Source organism: Neolamprologus brichardi, chromosome 14 (genome assembly GCF_056152115.1).
Source record: "Neolamprologus brichardi isolate AB-2024 chromosome 14, ASM5615211v1, whole genome shotgun sequence".
NCBI lineage: Eukaryota > Metazoa > Chordata > Actinopteri > Cichliformes > Cichlidae > Neolamprologus > Neolamprologus brichardi.
The window spans coordinates 9,365,533-9,389,925 of record NC_142117.1 but is presented as its reverse complement, the minus strand read 5'-3'; the positions used below and the strand labels follow the sequence as shown (position 1 = coordinate 9,389,925).

Sequence of the window (24,393 nt, the reverse complement as noted above, 5' to 3'; positions counted from 1 at the left end):
TTGTTTGGCTTTTTTTGTAGTATTTTATTATTTATTTGTTCCTGAGTAAATCGGTTTGGCTGAGAAATAAAGTTATAGTTTTTACACAGCTGAATAAACGTCAACTGATTATCAGAAGTGTGAGATGCTCGAGAATATACTCCGGTGTCCTGTTATATTTTAGATAGCAAGGAGTTTATTAAACTTCACTGAAACAATCTGTAAATTTTATTAAAATGCAATAAACTATCATCTTGTCTTTATTTTTAGTTAGCACATACCTTAAACACTTCAAGCTGTAAGCTAATGATATTTATATAAGAGCAGATGCATGCTGGTGCAATAAGCTGTACGTTTTACGTCCAATGGATGCATGATCTGATTAGTCGACTAATCGCAAAAATAATCTGTGACTAGTCGACTATCAAAATAATCGTTTGTGGCAGCCCTAGTTACAGTACACATTCAATGCACCTGATACAACTTTACTACAGTTGCTTGAAGGATGATGATGTACAAAAACCTATGGACTAATGGATAAGCAGAAGAGGATGTACGTATGGATGGATGGATTGGAAGGCATGTGGATGGGCTATTGGTATGTCCAATTAAAACAACAGAGCTATGTGCATCAGTTTAGGAAAAAAGGATGGTTGTGCTTAATCATGCTCATTTCTATCATAGCGGTCACGACATCAGCTAGGGTGACACACAAAGGTCTGCACAGACTACCCAAGTCGAAAAATTATCACAAGCAACATTATGTGACGAGCTGGGAGTGAGGCCAGGTTGGAATGCTTTCACAGGGGAAAATTTTGATAATGCTGAACAGAACCTTTGGGTCAGCGTGACACTGCTAAGTAGTCATGGTGAGTGGCAGAAACCGAGAAGGAAGGATTAAAAGATCAATAGGGCATCTAAACTGTGAGAAGACTGAATATGAAGCCGATGACAAGCCCCTTCTATTCTCTAGACCCCTCATTAGCTGTCATGCATTGTACTCAAACAGTATTATGCCCTGTATTACACATTTATTGGGGTTGCGCACTCGTACCAAGTTGGAGAATAATTTTAGCTTTTTTCTCGTCATCTTTTACAGCTCACTTATTTTTTGATTTGCCTGCATGAGGCCCTGCTAAAGCAGTTGATTTTGTCTGGTTTATTTCTGCAACAGAGTGCTAATTGTTCTGTAACAGTCCAACAACAGATTGCTTTGGGAAAAAAAAGCCTCTCAAGAGTGTTTTTTTTTTTGTATGTCTGGGAGGCACCGTGATAACACATTCAAATAATGCTTCTACTTGATATTCCCGTGCATCATCAACAGCAAGATTTTCATTCCCAACATGACACAGTTTGACATTTAAAGATGAAATCCTGTGAAAAAAAAAAGTTTTACCCCTAACTGTTGTCACAACCTCATGCATGTTCATCACGCCCAAATACACTAACATGTTCCCATCTCTGTCTCCCTGTAAATGAGACTGATTGTATCAGCGCTGTTAGCCATGCTTTGCGGGGTGACATTCATGAATATGCATCCCTGTGGTGCTAACATGCATTTCCCCAGTCTCATTACCTTTTTTTCTGCTACTCACATTAAGTGAAAATATAATTTCAATACTTGTGCCTAAATATCAAGTTAAGTACTGAAGTGATAGAAACTTGCTCTTTCAACACTTAATTTACATGGATTACGTTTAGCTATTTCAGCTATTGCTTTTGGCAAGTTCCATTATGACGCTATTATGTTTAGCTAGTAATTTGAACCATTTTTCATCAGTCTATTTTTCAGTTTTCATAATTTCCTTATTTTGGTTACTTTTAGCTAATTGAACCATTATTACATTTACAAAACTATTTCCCCTTTTCCTCTTACCTGTTCCCTTGACTGTTCAAGCCATTTAAGCTAACAATTTTGACTTTTGTGGCAGTCACTTTTAGCTAATAGCACTGTCATATCCACCACTTGTATATAATTATACCAACCATTTATCATGATGATGATGATAATAATAATAATAATATTTAACTAACATTTTTGATGTTAACAAGCTAACTGATAATTGACTCCTGTGGGTTGAAGATCTGCTCCATCTGATAGCTTACAGATTAGCATGATTATAACTTCTGATCACGACTGTTTCAACTTTGATCCTATTTCGATGGTGATTTTTCACCCCCACGCAAACACATCAAATTCACATTAGTTGAGTTTCATACAATCTTACCACAAGCACCCAGGCAGCTGTAGAAGTGTCCCCCGGGCTCCGAGTACTCCTGGTTGGGAATCACTGTTTTAGACCGTGTTAATTTGATTTTAAGTGCAGTGAAAGCAGATAATTAAATTGTATGGAAGTGATTAAATGAAAATGTAATTGAAGATGCATTTGTTTCATAACGACAACAAAGTGTTCTTTGTGTACTCACATTAAAAGAGCATGATGCCTGGGTGCATTTACTTGTCTTGTTTGGAAACTCCACTTTTTAGCATTGTCAAGTGGCTTTTACTGGCATTCAGTGCATAACTGAAGTGCTCTATAACAATGATTGCTTGATTAGGACTTAGAAAGAGCATGCGTTCTTTGGTTTTCCTTTCACTGAATGAAAAGTAATTATTGTTTATGCACTTTATTCACCATTAAATAAAATATTCTGTTTTTTAAGCACCGCTTCTCAGGGGACCTCAAATTAAAGCTTTTCATCGTCAATTTCAATCCACATACAAAAACTTGACATTTCGAAAGCAGACAAAGTGCTGTGTTTTTCGTTTGTTTGTTTTTTATGGCCTGGCTAAAAGGCAGCAAGAACGATTTATATGATCCACTGTTTTCTTTTGGCTCTTTGTCTTCTTCTTCTTCTTTGGACTTTAGAATAGTAAGCAAATCGCAAGTGGATTGGCACAATGCTGCGCACAATCCAAAGGGCTTTTATTCAGTTATGACCGTTAATAAGACCCTGTGTTTTGACTCAGACCACAGTTTTGTGTTGGCAGCGCAGTGGTGGTCTTTGGTCGAGTTTTGTCACTATGCTTTGAAACCTGCGGGGAATGTTTGAAGGAAGAAAAGAACAAAAGAAAGAACAGAAGTAGCAGGGGAGATTAGCCAAAATGAAAAGGTCTCATAGAAAAGGAGGCTGCAGGAGCTTTGCCAGTAAAATTTGCACGGCTATTTGCAGCAGCATGTTAACTTTCTCGCGTTTCAAGCTGAACTTGTCTGTGGCCACGTTTTGTTTTGTTTTTAAAGGTGACATTAGTTGAAGATTTGCATTTTAGCACGTTAAGGCTGAAGCATAGACTTTTTAGTTTACATATGTTTTCTTTCTGTCTCCACAGTGAATAAACACAAGCCTTGGATTGAGACATCATACCATGGGGTGATCACTGAAAACACTGACATCGTTCTGCTGGATCCTCCCCTGGTGGCCCTGGATAAAGATGCTCCAGTTCCTTATGCAGGTATCATACATTTCAACTAGGTTGTCAACTTGACAAGGATCATAGCAACAGAGCAGGCTAACTCAGACCAAATGGAGGCGGTCGCCAATGACTCAGGTGTTAATCCGCACAGGGAAGCATAGCTGCGGGATATACTTACACTAAGGATATAAACATATAAAGCTGTCATGTGACATCAATGTGAAGGGGCTTAAATTGGCTTCACTATAACTGCTGCATCACAGCCTTTTTTTTAAGAGTTATCCCAGCTCTTTGCTGCCTGCAACTATTAAATCCAATAATTCCCAGTGAACATACATCACATACTCATCTTTCATATTTATTTAGAGTGGAAAGTAGCCCAAATAAGCCCCATGGTGGCGGAGAAGAGTGGGGACGGGAGGGTAAGAAAAAAAGACGAGTCAAACCGGATTAGATTCTTCCCACTTTGTGGCCATTCCAGCTCATCCAAAGGGTGCCAGCTCTTGTGGGAGGACGTTAGCTGGAGGCTGTTGGCGAGCCCAAACAGTCAATCTCCTGCCAGGCTGCTAATGTGGCCAGGGCACTAGCATGGGGCTGTTGTGCGGGGCTGAAGCCCACTCACAGAGACCCTCAAGCTGAGCTGGACGAATGGTTGGACGGAGAGGGGGGCGCGTGTGATTTGTGTGCTTACTAACACATTTTTTTTTTTTCATTATTGGCTATTGTGAGTGTGTGCGTATGTGTGTGTGCATGTGCTGGAGCATGGCCTGAGGGGCTCACTGTAATGGCCACCCTACAGGGAGAAAGAGAGAAAATGATTAGACAGTGGGGAGGGTAGCTGGCTGACCAGCGTATGTCCTCTGGCTCTCGAAAGACTGATAGCCACACAAGCAGGAAGTGCACACAGAGCAGGCAGAGCACATGAGTATTCCAGGATTGCATAAGTGAGAGTAAAAGAGAGATCTTGCACTTCGATATTAATAAACAAAAGCTGTAGCATTGCCATGATGTTTTTTTGCAGTCCGCCCTCTCTTGTCCTGCTATCTCTGTCAGTTCTACATTGTCTATTGCCTCTTATCACCACTTCCCACATTCATCTCCCTCCCTGTGGTGCACCGTTGAGCAACCCCCAGCAAGCCCACAGTGCAGCAGACACTCTTACAGAAGTTGTGTCCAAATGCACAGACAAGATTCAGGCCAGAGAGAGTTATCCAGTAATTAGCTGAAGTGAATCTTTCCTTCTTCCAGCTAGGGTGGAGTGGCAGGGCAGTGCACAGGTAGTGGTTAAGGCTCATTAATTAGGCCAGCCAGGTTTCAATTACCATAGATCTAAGACACGGACACGCCACGCCTGACTGACAACAGTCAGCCAGATGAATCGGCGATTGCAGGAGCAGAGATATTAACGAGATCGTAAAATCAGCATCTGCTTGAGCACATTTATACACTTTTGAAAGGTGTTAAAATGTCTCACACACACACATACACGTATACACACCACAAACATTTATGTGGAAATCGGGATACACACATTTTCTGGGAAGCCCCTCATGGTTGAGATTAATTCAGCAGCAAAATATGACTAAGCTGCCGTACACGCCTGTCTTTAACATCACTCCAAACCTGACCAGTAATCCTCCCGGACTGCCGAGCAGGATGCAGCAGTCACCACAGTCACTGGTCTGGAACAACAGGAACTGTGGCAGCGCTGTGTCTGTCTAAAAGCTGGCTGAGACTGACATCAGCCATCACTGTGGCACTACAGCAGATCAGAAGCTTCAAAATCACAGAGACAGAATATCATGACAAGTGAAATGCACCAGCATAGATACTCATTGCTTTATGCATGGCTGTGTGTGACAAAATGGAGCCGTTTTGCCTTAGGAAACAAGGAGAATAAAAAAGGTACCTGATTCAGACAGCTATATGCTCCAGACATCAATGCAACACTTCAATATACATTCTCTGCTTTATAACTAAGTTGATTTTATATTCATGAAGTGAGTTAGAATGTGCAGGAAATAAACCTTGTCTGTAGCATATGCTTCTGTCTACTCTGTCACAACACATAATTTTATTAGTTGACAAGTGCCTACACATACTCAATCATCAACTTGGATTTTTCCATTCCAGTGACAGCTCTGCATAGAGCGATGTTGAAACTGTGCTGGAAAAGTGACAAGTACCAAGAGAACATGTCAGCTTGGTAAAACTAGACCTTATTAGGTTACCAAGGAAATCAGAAAGACTGCATCAGGCTGTTATGCAAAACTACAGATTAGTTTTAAAGACTGAGCTCGAGATAAAGCTAGTTGTATTCCTCTGCAAACTCTGGTGTTGGGTCAGCCTGTCCGGAAACACATCTTCCACATGCTTCAGGCTTAAGTTATTAATCAGACATCACATCAATGCAACACAAATAATACATAATTTAATCATTACAAAAGGTTTAGTATTCTCCGAACCTGAGGAAGGAAACTGCTCCAACATGTGCCGGTATAGAAGCCGTTACTTCCCTATTTCTGACAGCACAGGCTGTGGCTGCCCTTTACTAACCTTACTGCTTTCACCGATGCTCAAGAGATGGGTGCTGGTGATGTATGTGATAGTATTAGGTACAGTAGGTTCTGAGCTTTCTTTAGCAGGGTGCAATTGTGTGATGACTGTCCCCATAACCATTCAGGGTCACATGGGGACTGGAGTGTTTTAAAAGAAAAAAATATTTTGAAAGAAAAATATTTTTTTGCTCCATCTCAGCTCTGTGTCTGCGTCTCTCAAATAGGGCCTTAATTTTCCACAATCTCCATGTCTTAAAAGACAGTCATGGGTGTCTAGTTTGAACAGAAGGGAGCTGAGCACACAATCTTGGGTGGCTCTGGTACTGAGCACTAGAGCAAAGTAGGTGTTACTGCCAGTCTGAATGGTTTGGCACTGAAACTTGTCAATTTAAATTCATCTTTTAATTTCCATCTGTATACTTAATATGATGTAATTTTGTGCTCCTTTGCCATAAATTAGGAGCTACTGACCGATCTGATTCAGATGCACTATAAAGTGACGTATATTATGTGACCTCATTTCCATAAAAGTTGGGATGCTGCGTAAAATGTAAATAAAAGCAGAATGCAAAGATTAAAAAAAAATCAAATTAACCCATATTTTATTCACAGTCGAACACAGGAACATTTTGAAGGGTTGAAAATTAGAAATTTGACATATTTGGGGAAAAAATTGCTTATTATCAATTTGATGGTGGACAGGGCCATCTTTACCACTGTGTAGCTTCCCCTCTCCTTAGCAACAGTCTGTAAACATCTGGTAACTATGGAGACCAACTGCTGGACTTTTGGAAGAGAAACGTTGTCTAGTTCTGGTCTCATATTTAATTCCAGCTGGTCAACAGTCCAGAATCTTCTTTGTCATATTTTCTGTTCCATGATGTATCCAGTGTTTTCAATCATGGAAAAGTCTGGAATGCAGGGAGACCAGTTTAGCATCAGCTGTCTTTTATTATGAAGCAACGCTTCTGTTAAGAGATCTATTCTAAAACACTTCTTCAGCTGAGAATCAGAGAGGAGAAACACACAGTTTTCTTGCTGGCAAGGGCAGTCACCAGAACGCTCGCACAAGAGTGAGGCTCAGAGACTCGCACTGAGAGACTGCCCTGGTCTTTATTTTATACATCAGTGGGTGTTTGTTCCTTACATTGGAATGTGGAGGTGTATATGTATGTGTGTGTGTGTGCGTCAGAGTGTGACTCCATAAACAACTTCCCTTAACCTGCTGGTCTGGAAAATCCAACAGTTCATCTATATGTAAAAAAGGGCACTTAGGCTAAAACTGACATAGCTACGTTAATCCTACCGTAAAACAATAAGACAAGGTACAACCTTTCCCATGCTCCTAGGATGTGGGGGTGAATGCCAGAACACCCTGGAATGTACACAAAGTTGTTACAGACCTCCTAGGATGAGACATTCTTCCAATATGCCACCAACTATATACTTCTAAACACAAATGATTACATGCAGCATTCTACCATATGCAAACTTATACCATTAAAAGATTATACTGACAACTAAGTACAATTTTCCATTGACAGCTTCATAATAAAAGACAGCTGATGACGCAAACCTGTATAGATCTTTCAGCATTGATGGTGCCTTTCCAGGTGTGCCAGTTTAATTACAGGCACCAATGCACCCCATACCACCAGAGATGCAGGTTTATAAACCGAGTGCTTATAAAAAACTGGATGGTCCATCTCTTCTCCCTTTTTCATTTTGATTGATCTGCCCACAAAACATTTTTTCCACATTGCCTCGTTCCATCTTAAATGAGCTCAGCCAAGAGAAGATAGCAAATTTCTGGAAGATTCACAAATGGCTTCTTCTTTGCATGGTAGAACTGTAACTTGAATATGTGGATGGCACGGTGAACTGTGTTCACAGATTTCTGGAAGTGTTCCTGAGCCCATACACAGATTCATGTCTTGGAGAAAGATTAGAACGATTTCTCCAAATTCTCTGAATCTTTATTGATATTGTTGATATTATGTGCTGTAGATGAGATATTCTTTGTAATTTCCATTGAGGAATATTTTGTTCTGAAAATTTTTACACAATTTGTAGATGCCTTTTTGTAGATGGGTGAACCTCTGTCTATCTCTTCTTTAGAGAAACTCTGCTTCTCTAAGACGCTCTTTTTATACCTGACCATGTTACTGATCTATTGCCAAATAACCTCCAGCTTTTTCTTTTTAGTACCACTCTCTTACTGCCATCAAATTCAAAATCAGCTAGTATTTTTCAGGAACTAGTGAAATGTCCCTTTATTCATTTGATATGTCTTCCTAAACAAAATATGAATTTATGGAATTTATAAATCATTGCAGTCTGTTTTACACAGCGCCCCAATCTTTTCTGGGATTGTAATATGTCACTTAAGATAATCAAAGGGCCCTGGAGACTTTACAGATACCTTTCAGTTAGCTAAGACTGTCACATGACAAGTATTGCTCTGGATGCTGCAACCTTGCACTAAATGGCATCTCTGGAAAGTTCGGGACATTTCATATTGACAAGAAAGTATTAAAATAAGACAGTATTAAAACTATTCATCCTTAACTTAAGATGAGACAAATGAATGTTCTTAGGCAATCATTTCTACTGGACAAATTATTGCAGCAATCCCATATATACAAATATACAAACACATAACAAAATTACATGTGTTTCTTTTTTAGTATTGTGTCTGTCTAGTAGGTATTATTTGTTTAAAATGTGCGATTCTGTTTACGAGGTGTATTCATGTAATCCCAACTAATCTTTCCAGAGAACACCCACTCAACAACCAATATTTTACTTAATTTACTATTTGAACACAATTATTAAGTGGGAGGGGCCACAGGTTTCAGAGTATTTTCCCCACTTGGGATTTTACTTTTAACAACTATAATGTTAATGAGCACAGACTCACAGCAGTCTCCTGAATAAATACACACTACAGACACGCCTGTGAGTGCCAGTCTGCAGTTGTTCATTAATTAACGATAGCTTCCTAAGAAGGCATGTGGAGGAAATTCTGTTTGCTAAAATTTTAATTGTGTGTGTGTGTGTGTGTGTGTGTGTGTGGGGGGGGGGGGGGGGGGGGGGGGTCAATTATGTTTATAGTTCAGATGCTGAGGCTGTGTTTTATGTAACTTTATGTTAGATTAGCAACGCTGACACATGAGAAGTGGGTTACGAGGTTGATGTCAATCCCTGTGTGACAAAATGTAGGTATAGTCAAACTGTTGGATGCTGGAATAGCCCTGCTAAGTATGCACGAGCGTGGTCATGTTTGGCTTTATATGTTGTTTCTAAAATTAATTCCTAATTAATGGAAATCAAAGCTTTCAAGCAAATCAAAGTAATTATCTTCTATGTGACTATCAAAAGTTGTGAAATCCCATAAAAAACTAAAAGTTAAAAACTGCTTACTGCTTTAACTTAAAAACACATAAATGGCCTGTATTTGTATAGCACCTTACTAGTCCCTAAGGACCCCAAAGCGCTTTACACATCCAGTCATTCACACACTGGTGATGGTAAGCTACATTGTAGCCACAGCCACCCTGGGGAGCACTGACAGGCGAGGCTGCCGGACACTGGTACCACCGGGCCCTCTGACCACCACCAGTAGGCAACGGGTGAAGTATCTTGCCCAAGGACACAATGACCCAGACTATCCGAGCCGGGGCTCGAACCGGCAACCTTCCGATTACAAGGCGAACTCCCAACTCTTGAGCCACGATCGCCCCAATGTTAACAATGTTAAAAACTGTTTACTGTAACTTAAAAAACACAACAACGAACAAAACTGTTAAAGTAATAAATCACTCATTCAAAAAACAAATAGTGAAATACTGAAATTAGGGTTCACTAGAAAAACTACACCATTAAGCAGTTTATAAAATGAATATGCAAAGACAGATTCATAGCAGTGTTAATGACAAAAACTAGCTTCGGTCAAGCAGGATTTAATTTACAGTACAGTACAAGTGGGTGTTTCAAACTGTTCTGCTCTGCTAAAAGTAAAATTCTCTTGTTGATGTAAAAATGGACTGCATTCTGAAACATTCACTCTGTCAGTGGTAGAAAATATGTGAGAATAGTGCAATAGTCCATCAGGTTATTAAGATGAAGTGGCTTTTTTAGGTGACTTTTTGCAGGCCCAGTGTTCTGAGTAGGCTTCTAAAGTGCCAGGTTTTGCAAGGTTAATGGGCAAAAGTAGTGCTGAGCGCTGGTATTTGACACAGGTTAGCTGGTTGTCAGTCATTCCTCATTTTCTGCTGCCTGCACACACACAGACACTGGCACCCATATATTTTCTTGAGGCCTAACTTACTATTCATGTGTCAATCCTTCACTTCCACTGGTCCCTGGAGCCTCGCGACTTTTATTTGGGCGGCAAGCAAATGTCTCACCAGTGACCCGCAAAGCGCATACGTGGCTCAATCAGGAGCGCTGGCAGTTGAGACAGGCTCAGAAAACCTTAAAACCTCCCCTCTACACATTCACTTACACATTCAGCTTTCATAAATATGTCCCCCACTTTACATTGGCTCTAATGTGCCATATGACACGTGCCTTTTGTCAGACTCTAGAAGAGGTAGGCTTGCTACTTATTCCTGTTTGTGTTCTGCAATCATTCACAGCAAATAAGAAATCAGACTGACAGCAGGTATCAGCCCGATTCCCGCTGTCTCTTCTGATGTCTGCGCAAACAGTGTTTCTGAATTCAAATTTTTCCGCATTACGAAAATATACCTCTCAAGACATTAATAAAAAATAATTATCTCTGACCTTGGGAGAATTCAGCGGCTTCCCATTACTTAAAAAACGGCAGGTGATAGCACATCATCTCTCACCATAAAGCAAGGTAAATAGATCCACATAAACATACAGGGTGGCTAATGTGCTGTGATTAATTAGCCTCTCAGCGTCTGTCTGATTGAGAAACAGATCTCAAGCTAATTATCAAAAGTATCTCGTTAACATGGTAGCAGTAGAGCTCGGCGCAGTGTGTAGGTGGAGAATTAACACTGCTTTGTGTTTATTAACAAGAGAAGAACGAGAAGGGTTTGTTTTAAAGTTGATATATGTTGCGTGACTCAGAGACGGAAGAAATATGTTGAAGTGAGATAAATGGCTTAATGAACAGAGGGTGTAAAGGTTTGGATACAGTCACTGTTTCTCCTTGTAAAAGATAAGATAATGGCAAGCTAGAAAATGCTTTGAAGTCTCAAAATACGCATGTTGAGAAGTCAAATCAAAGCATTTAGGTCTTAATATGAAAATACCACTTCTCTTAGCATGCATACTTGCGGCTACTTGACTCAGACAGCGCCTATGATCTGTCACCCGGCACACTGACAGCAGTGTTGTTTTTAATGGTTAGTTTTGTAGTTTACAGGTTCACAACAACAGTCGCCTTTAAGGCGCTTTATATTGTAAGTTAGATCCTACAATAACACATACAGAGAAAAAACCCAACAATCATATGACCCCCTATGAACAAGCGCTTGGGCGACAGCGGGAAGGAAAAACTTCCTTTTAACAGGAAGAAACCTCCGGCAGAGCCAGGCTCAGGGAGGGGCGGGGCCATCCGCTGCGACAGGTTGGGGTAATTGAGGTTCAGTTAGTTAGTTACTTTTCACGTTCAGTCGGCTACTATTAAAATAATTCCACATTTCCTGATTGTTGTTTATTTACTTTGTTGACTACAACGAAGCAGTGCTTCTGACTCTTTGGCACACAGCTGCAACACAGTGATGTTTCCTACAGATGTGCCAGTGTTAAAGTCAGCTAGTGAAATTGTTATTATTACTATTAATTTTATTGTTATTATTTCAATGAAGAGAGATCATTAGAAGGAACTGAATATGATTTAGTGACGCAAAAAACGCTTGTCCCTTTAAACTCTGCCCATCACGGCAGTGACAGGAATTAAGGCAGGACCCCCTCCTTGTTGGTTTGAAGAAGGCGAGAGAAAGATGATTGGACTACAGCAATAATGTGGGCGTTGACTGTTGGAAAGTGGAAGTGATGTAATGAACAGAAAAGCAGCTAAACACCTAGGACAGCAGGCAGAGGAGTAAATATAGAGCTTGAACATTCACATAAGTTTCACTTTTATTATTATTATTATTATTATTATTATTATTATTATTGTTGTTGTTGTTGTTGTTATTATCATGTACTTTGCATTTTAAAGAAGCATTCTCAAGCTTAACACAAGCTCGAGAATGAAGAACGATGTTGATGCCACAACTCTGAAACTGCAACACAGCGGCTGAAACAACACCAAATGTGGTGTCACTTCTGGCACGTGGGGCCGTTTGCAAGGGTGAGAACACCGAGTATAATGGGCCCATTAGTTCTGCTCTGCAAAGTGAGGAGAGTCCTTTGAGGGAATCATGAGTGGGACTGTATTTTGCAAAAGACATTCAGCTGAGTACCATGACATCTAAATGCAGCGCTGCATCAGACACATTTTAAAGATGCTGAGGGAAATGGCAGAAAGTGCTTTCTTTAATGAGGGGAGATTCGCAGGAAAAGGACGTCTCATTTCGCGGAAACTTTTCCTCCCTCGCTATTTCTTTTGCATCGTCTCCACCCGCCGTGTTTAAGCTGAGTTTATTACGTTTTATTGTATCGTTTGTCAGATTGAATAAATGGGAACTAGATGTCATTCTCATCCAAGACCATCTCGACTGAGAAATATAGATGTTGAGTTAAAGAAGGAGCTTTCTTCTGATAGAGCCTTTATGCCTTTTAAATTTCATCTCATGAGCTGAATGGAAATTTAGGGCCAGGGGGCTGATTTTAATAAGGCAACTTTTTTTTCCCCTTTTTTTATTTTTCAACAGGTGCGGCTGTGTCAATTCACTTAAAACACTCTACTTCAAAGCTGTGGCTTAAAACCATGATTAAAAGGTAACAGATTGAAATAATTTTGCAGAGCGATGGTCCAAAGACACACAAAAAAAAAGAAGAATCCTCCATCACAAGACTGCCGGATGCCCTTAATCCATCTCTGCTTTCTGTTCAGGTTCTCCTCCTTCCGTGGTTCAGCTCCTCCTTCCTCTTTTAGCGTTTTTTTTTTCTCGTATTTCGACCCGAAACAAACGCTCGCTTTCCTTTCTTCTTTCCCACGTGCTCGCACCATTGTCTCATCTTTGCTCGGATGATTTCCACCTGTCAGATTTCATCCAACAACTGAGCTCCTGTCCACAGGATGTTGCATGATTTTCCCCACAGATGACTGCGCTTACATTTTGGACAAATAAAATCTAATTACTTCCATTTGATGTCATTTATGAAGGCTAACAGGAAACAGATGGACCTGACAAAGTGTGGAGTGCTAGTGCAACAACAAGTCTGTAAAACTGAGCACAGTGTTATTGTGTGATACAGGTATCCTCGCAAACTTGCTTCGGCTGACTTTTGAGCTGAAGATAACCGGCAGCATAATGACTATCTTGCTCCTAACATTCAGAGTGCCCTATAGTGTTCAGCTTGAAGACAATGGAGCCATCACTCTGCCATTGTTCACATACTCATTTATTAATGAAGTACTGAAATGCAATCTGCTTCTTCACTGAACCACACAGATGAGGGAAATAGTCTTCGTAATGAGATTTTTTTCCAGGCTTTTAGCTTTTTTTGTCTTTTGATGAGTTACAGAACTGGCAGAGGGGTGGCAGGCAGGTTAGAGTCACTCACTCTTTGTTCGTTCAAAAGGACTCTGGAAAAAAAACCAACCACATTTGAGATATCTTCAGTGCCATTAAGCTGAATTTTCAGTCGACTTCATCCTTACCTCGCTGTGCAGCTTAGTAACGTAGCCTCTTTCATAAAGACAAATTTGGTGGTATTTATTTAATCAATTTTTTAGGTTTCTCAATTGAAAACGTCTATTATTACTGCAGTAAGTGTACAGCTGTGATGTATTCTTTAGATCAGTGGTGTCAAATTTGGCCTGGGGGCCAGATTCATCCTGCCAAGGACTCCAATCACTGGGCAGCTTTTGGAATAAGTGAGGCATAGATTTGGGAGTTTTAACTGTATTTTCAGCTATTTACAGCTCTTCCTATTGATAAAAACCCCCCTCCATAAAAAAATTAATTAATTAACTAACAAAAAAATTTCTTTTTTTCACTATCTACAATAGAAATACATTTTTCTACGGTTTAAAAAAGATAATAGTTAAAACCTGTGTTTTACTGTGTGATGTTACTATTTTTATTTCTTATCATTTAAGCCAACTAGAGCCTGGACTCCACCGACTGTCAGTTTAAAAGTGATGCACGACAAGCAAATCACTTTGTGTGGATCCATGATTAAGCTTTAACAAAAGCTAAATGCGTGTTATTTAAAAAAAAAAAAAAATATATATATATATATATATATATATATATATATATATATATATATATTTTTTTTTTTTTTTTTTTTTTTTTTTAAATCCACCCACAGTATTTTAGTTTGTACCAGGCTGTTAATGTGCTTTCCAATGGTGTTTATTGGAATATAACGCTGTTTAGTTTGACTGCGTCTTTGGAGATTGACTTGCTTTTGACCTCAAGTGGTCACTCCAGGAACTGCAGGGTTTGGCTTCATTTTTCAGCTCTGGATGTTTCTGTGCATATAAAGCACATGCATCTTGTGGTTGAAGGTGTCCAAAAAAACCCGAAACCATATTTAAAAGTGTATGCAAATAGCTGTTTGTAATGTACAGTTTCACAATAACTGCAAGTGCCAATAACTCCAGGCTTTTATTTAACAAGATGTTTATAGATTTATTTAAAAGGTGTCACTGTTGCAGCTGCTGCTCTGAATAAAATACTTTGTATAGCACTGTTATATATATATATATAACATGGCTGCTTTTCAGGTGCATCTTTGTGTTTACACATATATACATATAAATATGTATATATATATATTTATTCATATAACCATATGTTTGCTGCTGGTGTATTTGTTCTCGATTAGTATTCAAGCCTTGAGGCTTTCAATTAAAGTGTCGGCAAACTGTCATGAGCGCTCTTCTCGGGAGACAAACACAAGGAAGAGAACCAAGAGTCAGCTTCGAGTCATTGGAGTCTGATAGAAAGAAGGATGTAGTTTCAAAGACTTCTCGCTGAAGTTCAGCTATCGAAGCTGCACTCCATGAGAGTAATCCATGTTTTAGCAGTTTGTCAATATCACAGTCATCACTCGCCAGTACATCACAGTTTCGCTTCAAAGAGTTTGACGCCGCTTTTGATATACAGCTTAAATTTCAAAGTTCATCCTGTCTACCCGTGAATACTTGTTTTTCATTGCGCTATCTCTGATGTGACTCCCAGTCCTATCTTCACATCATCCCATCACATTTTGAGTCCTCTCTCAGTCTGTTTTCCGAAGAAGACCTCCCCATTTCTTTTGGAAATTTGACATCTCCACTTTACCGCCCTACTTCACACACATGCAGACACCCAGCAGAGACCTTAGTCGCTGTGCGTGTGTCACACAGATTTTGAGGATGCAGTCATAAAGATGCTCTTTCAAAAAAACATAAAACTTCAGGAACAACTCAAGCTCACACTCGTGCATTTGTGAAGAAACTTGGAAAATTCAAGAATCCAACACTGCCACACACTGTAACTTTCCACTCCTTGATTTACTTTGGTGATAATATATTTATCCTTCACTCTTTCACTGCCTAGAGTTTTATTGAGTGAGTGCAATTTTCCCACAAGGGCAAGAAATTGTATGTCACACTGAATTTAAAAGCAGCGAACTGCTGTTATTAAACAGCACACAGGAGAACAGAGGGAAATGAACCTGTGAATCAAATCAAAATCTCCTTTTGATAGAAACATAATAGATAGTCAGAGCTTTAGATTTAATCCTAATCCCCCACCCACATCCATGTAGTTAATTCCTGGATGGCCTCAGCCTTGTAGCTCCGTATTCAAGAGCACAGAGGCTGTTAGGGCATTGCTCCTCAAAATGTCTTGTAGCTTTAATCATCTGCAGGGATGATCACCTGAAAAGGCACCCACTCCTCTCTCCACTATTACTTCATATTGAATAGAAAGCACTTAAAAACATAGATGAGGACTTACACAATCTTAGCTATAAAGACTGTGTCCAACCGCATTGGAGGGCAGAACAATTTACAGATCACTCGTGACTTTGAAGACACCTCCTTGTTAATTCATTCAGCTAGAAAAATAAACACGTGCACTTCCAAGCTTTACAAAATTTTTATACTGATGCATACAGATTCATTTTTTTTCAGAGCAGAGCCAATGTAAGAAAGATATTTCCATGTACTGTTAGTATCAGTGACAGAGGTTTGCTGGAGGTCAGTCAGGATACGGACGCTATAGTCCTCAGAAAACAGGAACAAGGACAAGGTTTCATTATTTAGCATCAGTATCTGTATTTTCAAATTTAAAAAAATAGGTATATACTAGGGGTGCAACAATACACAAAATTCACGGTTCGGTTCGGTTCGATACTTTGGTGTCACGGTTCGATATTTTTTTGATACAAAAAAAAATGTTCATGCCTTTTTAATTTGTCATTTATTAAAATTATAAATATATATTTTAACTCAAAAGTACAGTTTTTAAATTTAATGTTGCTGAAACAACAAAGTAATAAAAAAATAAATCTCTCTGATCGAGAAATCACTCATCTTTGGAAAAGAGAGTTTATTACAGAGAAATGGCTCTTTCCAAAATAAAAGGTATACTATACCCTTCTCTGGGGTATATTCTCAGCAGCATAAACATATCAGGTCCCCATAAGGAGAATCATGTGCTAACGGCTGTCTAAATGACTCGGGTAAAGTTTGTAGCATGCGTGCTTGTTGTTTTTGTCTGCTTCCACTTGTCTTTGCACTAGGATGATGTAGGTGTAAATGTGCAGTCATATTCATTGTGTTCCCACTAGTGCTGTCAGCGTTAATCTCGTTGAAATGACATTAACGCCACAACACGGCAAATCTCCGTTAACGAGCTACCGCGGATCGCCCCGTGCGTGGGGCTGGACGTTAACGAGCTAACTGCGCTAACTGCGCTAACGCACTAGTTCCCACCCATGTAAATGAGCATTGCTGGCACATCCGACATACTGTTTTACTTTTGTCCATGACACGCTTACCTTCAGGGTCATACGTCACATGAAAACCAAAATAGTTCCAAACGCCAGATCTGAATGAGGGTGGGGGAGGTTCAATTTGCCATGTTGCAAGGAGAGCTTAACTTCTGTCTCGCTAGCTCGCCCTGCGCTCAGTGAATCTGCGTTCGACTACTCCGTCTAGGCTGCACTGTCGAGCGCAGATCCACTGAGCGCTCAACACAGACAGCATCGTCAGAAGGAAAGTTGATAAAATAAATTAAAAATGTTGTATTGTTCATACATATGCGTACCGAACCGAAAGTACTGTATCGAACGGTTCAATATCGATACGAGTATCGTTGCACCCCTAGTATATACATTTATATATGCAAGGAAGCTTTTTTTGCTAGTGGAATACTAGCTTTCTGCTAACACTGATAGGATGAGATAATACCCATTTCTAAATGATAACTATGAAGTGGAGTTAAAGCATAAAAAAGGTGTATAGTCGTGTATGTGACGTAGGTGGTCATGGTTATCAATGGTGACTGCTCATTTCTAGATGAATTTGAACAATAAAGTCAGTAAAACTCGCATAATGTTGATTTACTACAATCAAACCCCATCAAACCAAAAATAAAAAATGGAACTCAAGTACTGTGCACATCTCAAGCCAACCCCCATTTCTTTCTATTTTGTCAGGAAAATGGGAAATGGGTGTAACGATTTATTAAAACATGTGCAATCATATATGGAAATATATGTTATAAGACAAAAAAAACATTTTGGAAAAATTCCCACAAGCTTGAAAGTCGATGTTTTGTGTCACCACCCACTAATGCAACCTGTGTTTTTCTGGCCAAGTATGCTTTTACTGCATTGGCAGTGTGCTTGGGATCATTGTCACACTGAAAAATGAAGCTGTTGCCTATCAGAGATTTCCCAGATGGTTTTGCATGATAGGTCAAAAAGTGATGGTACTTCAAAGCATTCAGTAATGTTTCTGCATTCCCCAAAGCAACGGGCTGAAACAAAGCCCCAAACATGACAGAGCCTCTGTATTTTACAGATGGCTGTAGACACCCTCAAAACTTGATCCTCAGTTTTGAGTTTTTTTAACACGTTTATGTTTTCTTTTGGTTTTGAAAATTATTAATGGCTTGGTTTTTCCTTTGTGTGTTCATAATTTCTTTTGATGGTGTATGTCTGAACTTTGGTTGCTTGTTTGTTTTGTAAGTTATCTTTGGTTTTTGGTTTTGTATGTAGTTTGCTGTTCAAGTCAGTTTTCCCTCAGGGTTCCCCATTCAGTCCTATTTTGTCACTGGCCTAAGTTAAGTTCATACATGTATCTGTGTTCCCCATTTCAAAATGGAGAGACTATTTAGAAGAACTAGACATGATTTAATAGGATAGAGGAATTAACTAATCTATTTGACCATTTGACATCGATCACCCATCATGTTAGAACGGAATCCCAGCAGCGATAGTCTAGATCAGGGGTAGGCAACTCCAGGCCTCGAGTGCCGGTGTCCTGCAGGTTTTAGATCGCACCCTGGGTTAACACACCTGAATCAAATGATTAGTTCATTACCAGGCCTCTGGAGAACTTCAAGAAATCCTGAGGAGTCATTTAGCCCTTTAAATCAGCTGTGATGGATCATGGACACATCTAAAACCTCCAGGACACCGGCACACGAGGCCTGGAGTTGCCCGCCCCTGGTCTAGATGGTGGTGGGGAGGAGGTAGGTTGCACGAATGAGAGGTTGATAGAGAGAATGACAGAGTTCTGGGATTTGAAGCGAAGTCGAAGCTGATTGGTTCATCAAAGGCGAGCAAGAAGATGACTGGTCTAGACCAAGGCAGCGTGGGAAAGTAAAAGCCTTAATTTAAATCTTTTGTCTTCCTGTATTATTTTGATAATCTTTTGTCTCTGGTGCTTTATTTTTAATTTTACTTCCCCAAGTGTCCTTTGTTGTCTCCTCCATTTTGCTTTGGATTGCTTTGCTCTGCTTTCCCTGTTCTTCCAGAATTATTTTTGTGTTTTCCTGGATACTTGTTTTTCCTGGCATCAGTCCCTACTAATCCTTGGAGTATGGAACTTTTTTTATTTTTGGATTTACCAGCATTGAAAGCTCACTTTATGTTTAACTTCTGGGTCTTCCATTTGAGTCTGTAAAACAAAGACACACAGCGTGTCATGACAAACCATTCCTGATGGGACTTCGATGGATCAGCTGAGGGTCCAGATGTATCTTTCAGGTCCTCTGTCAGATCTTTACTGGAGTTTTTTCCTGGTTCTTAAGGAGATGACTTTCAGATAATGCTCATCTGCTGTTGATTGTTTTTTAGGCTTATTTTTCCCTCAACTTTCCCTCCAGTTTCATGACTGCAGATGCGGAGTTTTCAGCTAATAGCCCTTGTTGGAGCTAAAGTGCTATGTTATGCTTGTCAAACTATGTTATTCTTACCATTTTATTTGTTTAGTTCACGAAATAGGAACAAAATATCTGTTTTTATGACAGTCTGCCAGTTACAAAGTGCCTAAAGATACAATTGGTTGTCTGTTATATGAAGACGCAATCCTTGTTCATCCCTTGAGCTAATTTTTCTTCTTGTTTATGGTTGAATGATTCATAGATTAGTCCTAAGTGGCTTAAAAAACAAATGAACAAAAACATTCCTCTGAAAACGATCAGGTGCAATGAGTGAAAAAGCAGACAATGACCAAAGAAAATCTTTGAAAGACCTTCAGAAAGCCTAGATAACTAAAAAAAACTTTTAAACTGATTTTTTAACTGACATACACTAACCACTTTTAGCAGAAGCATAATAAAAACTGCCAGAAGACCAGTGTTTACCTGACTACATTTACATTTTTGAGCTGCAGCTCTGTGGTGTTCCATTCATTCTAGACACAAGCACCCCTGAGAAACCACAAATTCAGACAGTGATAGTTATGTTAATTCCTATTTAGACATTCATTGCTCAGAGCATATTATCCCTGTATATAGGAGCGACTCACAGTCGGAAGCCCACTTTAGCCTGATAACACTCTGCTTTTTATTTCTTATTAATTTATTTATTTAGGTTTTTTTTTTTTATCTCTGCTCTGCTGTTTTATCTTCTTTTCGCTACATGTCGTCATGGCTAATATCATTTCCAAATGTTCCCTCGCATTTAAATCAAAGACTCAATTAACTGAGTGAAGGCTGGGTGGGCGGGTGGGAGGGTGGAGAGGCCAAATGACTGGCAGAGAAGGAAAACAGGAAAGGAATGATGATAAATCGTAAAACATCAAGCGGCATCAGTCGGGAGGACACATGACTCACTCAATGTGACTCAAATGGAAAAAGAAGGAGTTTTTTTGTTTTTATATAGAGGGGTGAAAGTAATGCGGGGAATGTGATTTCTGTTTAGGCATTATGATTAGGTATTATAATACACAGACAGACGAACACGTAAGATAGTGTAGCACGTGCTGAAGGTCGTCTGGTAGACACAGAAAAGGAGATATTTTAAGTAAACAAAGATTATATGGAAACATGACCGGAAATCATCAGTGGTAATTAATAGGCTCTGCTGACTCGAGATTACAGACAATATCCAGGAAGCTGCACATCAAGGTTATTTACCTGAAAGGAAAATGCCTTAAATGTGTTAGGTTTATATTACGTGAACTGGTTTTATATATACAATCTCCATCTGCCGTGCACACACGCGCACACACACACACACACACACACACACACACACACACACACTCACTCACTCGTTTTTATATCTTAGTGAGGACATCTAATTGGCATAATCCTTTTCTTAGCCGCTTACCCTAAGCCTAACACTTACCCTAAGCCTAACACTTACCCGAAGCCTAACACTTACCCGAAGCCTAACCATAACCTAACTGTTATCCTGTCACTAAAACCACATTTTGAGCCTCAAAAATGCCTTCAAACTCATGGTGATGAGTGACCGTTGGTCCCCACAAGTATAGTAGCATGCCAATTTTCTGTCCTCACAAAGATGTCTAAACATGTACACACACACTTGCAGAAATGACATCTTCTGGTTGTACACCTGTATAGTTCAACAAGGGGAAATGGTAAATGGCCTGTATTTGTGTAGCTCCCTAAGGACCCCAAAGCGCTTTACACATCCAGTCATGCACCCATTCACACACACATTCACACACTGGCGATGGGAAGCTACGTTGAGCCACAGCCACCCTGGGGCGCACTGACAGAGGCGAGGCTGCCGAACACTGGCGCCAGCGGGCCCTCTGACCACCACCATTTTCCCTCTGAGAAAACACTACCCTGTGACTATTCATAAAGAATATTCATGTGTTGCATTAACCCCGTATCACGATGTGTTCATGCGGTGTCTGACTTTGGAAACTTTTATGCGCACGCCGCTCCCAATACCTATAAACAAAATCATTGGATTTGTGCCAGGCAGAAAAAAAAACTGTGTTCTTCTAAACAAGGCTGAGTTTTAGAGTTTGGAACAAAATACAGTTATCTGACAGAATGGGAACAAAAAGAGCCTCGGGGGGAGGAACATTGCTGGCTCCAACCCCGTAATCATAGAGGGTTTTAAAAGGTACAAACAAGATGAGTCGAATTACTATTGAAGGGTCTGGTTGAGATCGGAGTAATTGGGTATGGAAAGAAAAGGAGAGCTCTAGATGAGGGAGGGAATGAAAATGACAAGACAGAGAGCCTAGTTTTTCTTCTCTCTCACTTTCTTTTTCTTTTCTTTTTTTACCTCTTTTAGTTAGCATAGATATTCTTGTAAGTGGCATGTCGCAGGACCCTGCAGTGAAACGCTCGCAAAATTACTGAAAATTAAGTGTACAAGATTGGCCACCAAAATCCAATCTGCTCCCAGCCTCAGTCATTTTGTAAAGTTGACGATGCCTGGGAACTTGTGACAGTCCAATTAAGGACATTTGCATATCAGGGGGCTTAAATTATTGTCATCCGCTGGAGCATAAAATGGAGGTGCAACTCAGGAGGAGATAGTGGTGATCTGCACTCGTAGACCACGGAGGAGTAAGCGGAGGGGGGAGCTGCTTTCAGTTAGAAACATGTGGTATTATTGTACATATTCCCTATACTTATTCCCACTGCTTTTTTTTTGCCTCATCCTATCATTCTCCTCTTATGCTTTCACCTCCTGCTTCTTTGAGGTCCCTTCTTTCTCTTTACAACCTTCCTGTCTCTCCTCCCTCCTCAATCCCCCCTCCTTTTTTTTACCTTCTTCCACCAGTCCCTCTACTTATGCTTTCAGCTTATTGAATGAGTTTGCTGATTAGCAGATCTTAAAATTTTATCCTCTTGATAAATGGATAAACTATGTGGGTACAGGCTGTAGTTATAAAATGCTCCATTACTAAGAATAAAAGTATCTCAAACAGTTTAAAAAAAACAACCTGAAGAATTTTTCCAACTCAGTCTTTCCCCATCTTTGCCTGGGGCATGTGTATCGTTATGGTCTTATGTCATGGAGGTACAGCCAACAGGAGATACAGCACAAGTAAAGGTAACTGTCAGGTACAAGACAAGAGAGGCAAGGCCTTACAAGGAATGACTGCAGGCTGTACGCACAGACCGCATAAGACAGTTTTGTTTATCTTTTCCTCTGTCTGTTTCTCTTTGTGTTCGCATCAGTCTGAGCACGTCTCTTTGCTTTTGTGTGTGTGCTATTTTTCTATTTGTTTCACGCGTGGATCAGAATCAAGGTGCAGAGTTGGAGTCACATTTCAATAACTCTACCTGCCTCGCACTTGACTGTGTTAGAGCTGTCATTGCCATTTTGGCGGAGTTATGATAATGTGCTATACATCACGCGGATAAATTTAGAGAGGAAACGCTTCCATGAAATGCTTGAGACACCTTCGCTGTGCATGCGGGGGCAACCATCGTCGCCTCCACTCTATAAGTTATTTATATCCACAATGACTCATGGGCTGCTAAAGTTTGCAGCGTCAAAGGTGAAGTAGAGTGCAAGGTGAAGGGACCACATAGCACTTCCCTTCAGGGGCGACTGATGCTAGCCATTTTCCACCTCATCAAATGCCCATAATGCTGTCAGCCATGTAAAAAAGCTGACCTTTTGTCCCCCCTGACATGTGCTTTTCCTGAGTGTTTTTACTCCATAAGCTTAAATCCATGCATTTCTTAGAGGTATCTCAAAAACAAAGCAAAAAGAAAACTTAGCATGCTGCATCACTGCAGTTTTATGCATTTATGGTAATAAATAGGTAAAATGTTTCAACATGAAACGAGCTACTTTTGGCTGCTTCTTTGTTTACAGGGGGAGGTGCTACAGTGGTTTGATTTGCATATATGCAGATTTTAACACTTGATGCCCTTCCTAACACAACTCCAAAGATTTCAGTTTATAGTGTGTATTTTTAGTCAGAGTGATGAAGGTTCCAGAACCCTAAGAAAGTTTTATTTCTGCATCTACTCCTGTATTTTTTGTGCATATATATATATATATGGTTTCATTTATTTTTTTGAATAGCTGCAGCCCATAATCCTCAGAAAATGTTGCTATCTTTATGCTATGCACCTCACTTTTTTTTTTCTCCAGTGGCAATGTTCAGCACCAGCATGTATCCTAAAACAGCATTTGTTCAAGTGATGTAACAGGATGTGAAGGGATAAAGAAGGATGTAAAGCATCCTTTACAAAGCAATAAAGTCTGTGTCAGGAGCAGGTTGGCAGGAATGGATTAATCAACAATAAAACAGTACTACATAAAAAACAAAAAACGCACACACATATACTTATTCTCTAATATCTAACCATATTTCACTGGTAAAATAATTAATAGTAGGGATGCAGCCATACCGATGCTGGTATCGGGTATCGGGTATCGGGGCCGATACCATAAAATGTGCGTGTACTCATACTCGCAAAAGTTTGACCGATACCATGAATCGATATCAACTTATTTCATGAATCAGAAGGTGGCCTGTACTTTCTGTTGTGATTTTTTAGATTGGCCGCTAGGGAGACATGTCGCTAGGGGGTTAGGCGAGTGAGACTGGCGGCTCCTGTAGCTACGCTAAACAAAATGTCAACAGTGTGGACTTACTTCAAAATTTGTGAAGATGAAGAAGAAGCAAGGCAGAGTGCAAACTGTGTACCGGTAAGGTGTCCAGGAGAGGGAAGGAGAGTACATCGTTCAATACAAGCAATTTAATAAAACACCTGAGGACACATCATGCTCTGGAGTACACCGAGTTGGTAAGGCTAACGCAAGACCAGAACAGCCCACTTTAACTCAGGTTTTGGAAAAGCGACGAAAAATGTCAAGAGAAAATCC

General features: G+C 39.9%; 1 protein-coding gene across 1 annotated transcript in view; it reads left to right on the top strand.

Moving 5' to 3' along the window:
* Nucleotides 1-24,393, top strand: part of LOC102783717 (calsyntenin-2-like) — a 321,541-nt gene that overhangs the window by 106,992 nt on the left and 190,156 nt on the right. The window contains exon 2 of the mRNA XM_087850771.1: nt 3,311-3,433. Coding sequence (XP_087706897.1) covers nt 3,311-3,433 — 123 coding nt within the window. The remainder of the gene's footprint in view (nt 1-3,310; nt 3,434-24,393) is intronic.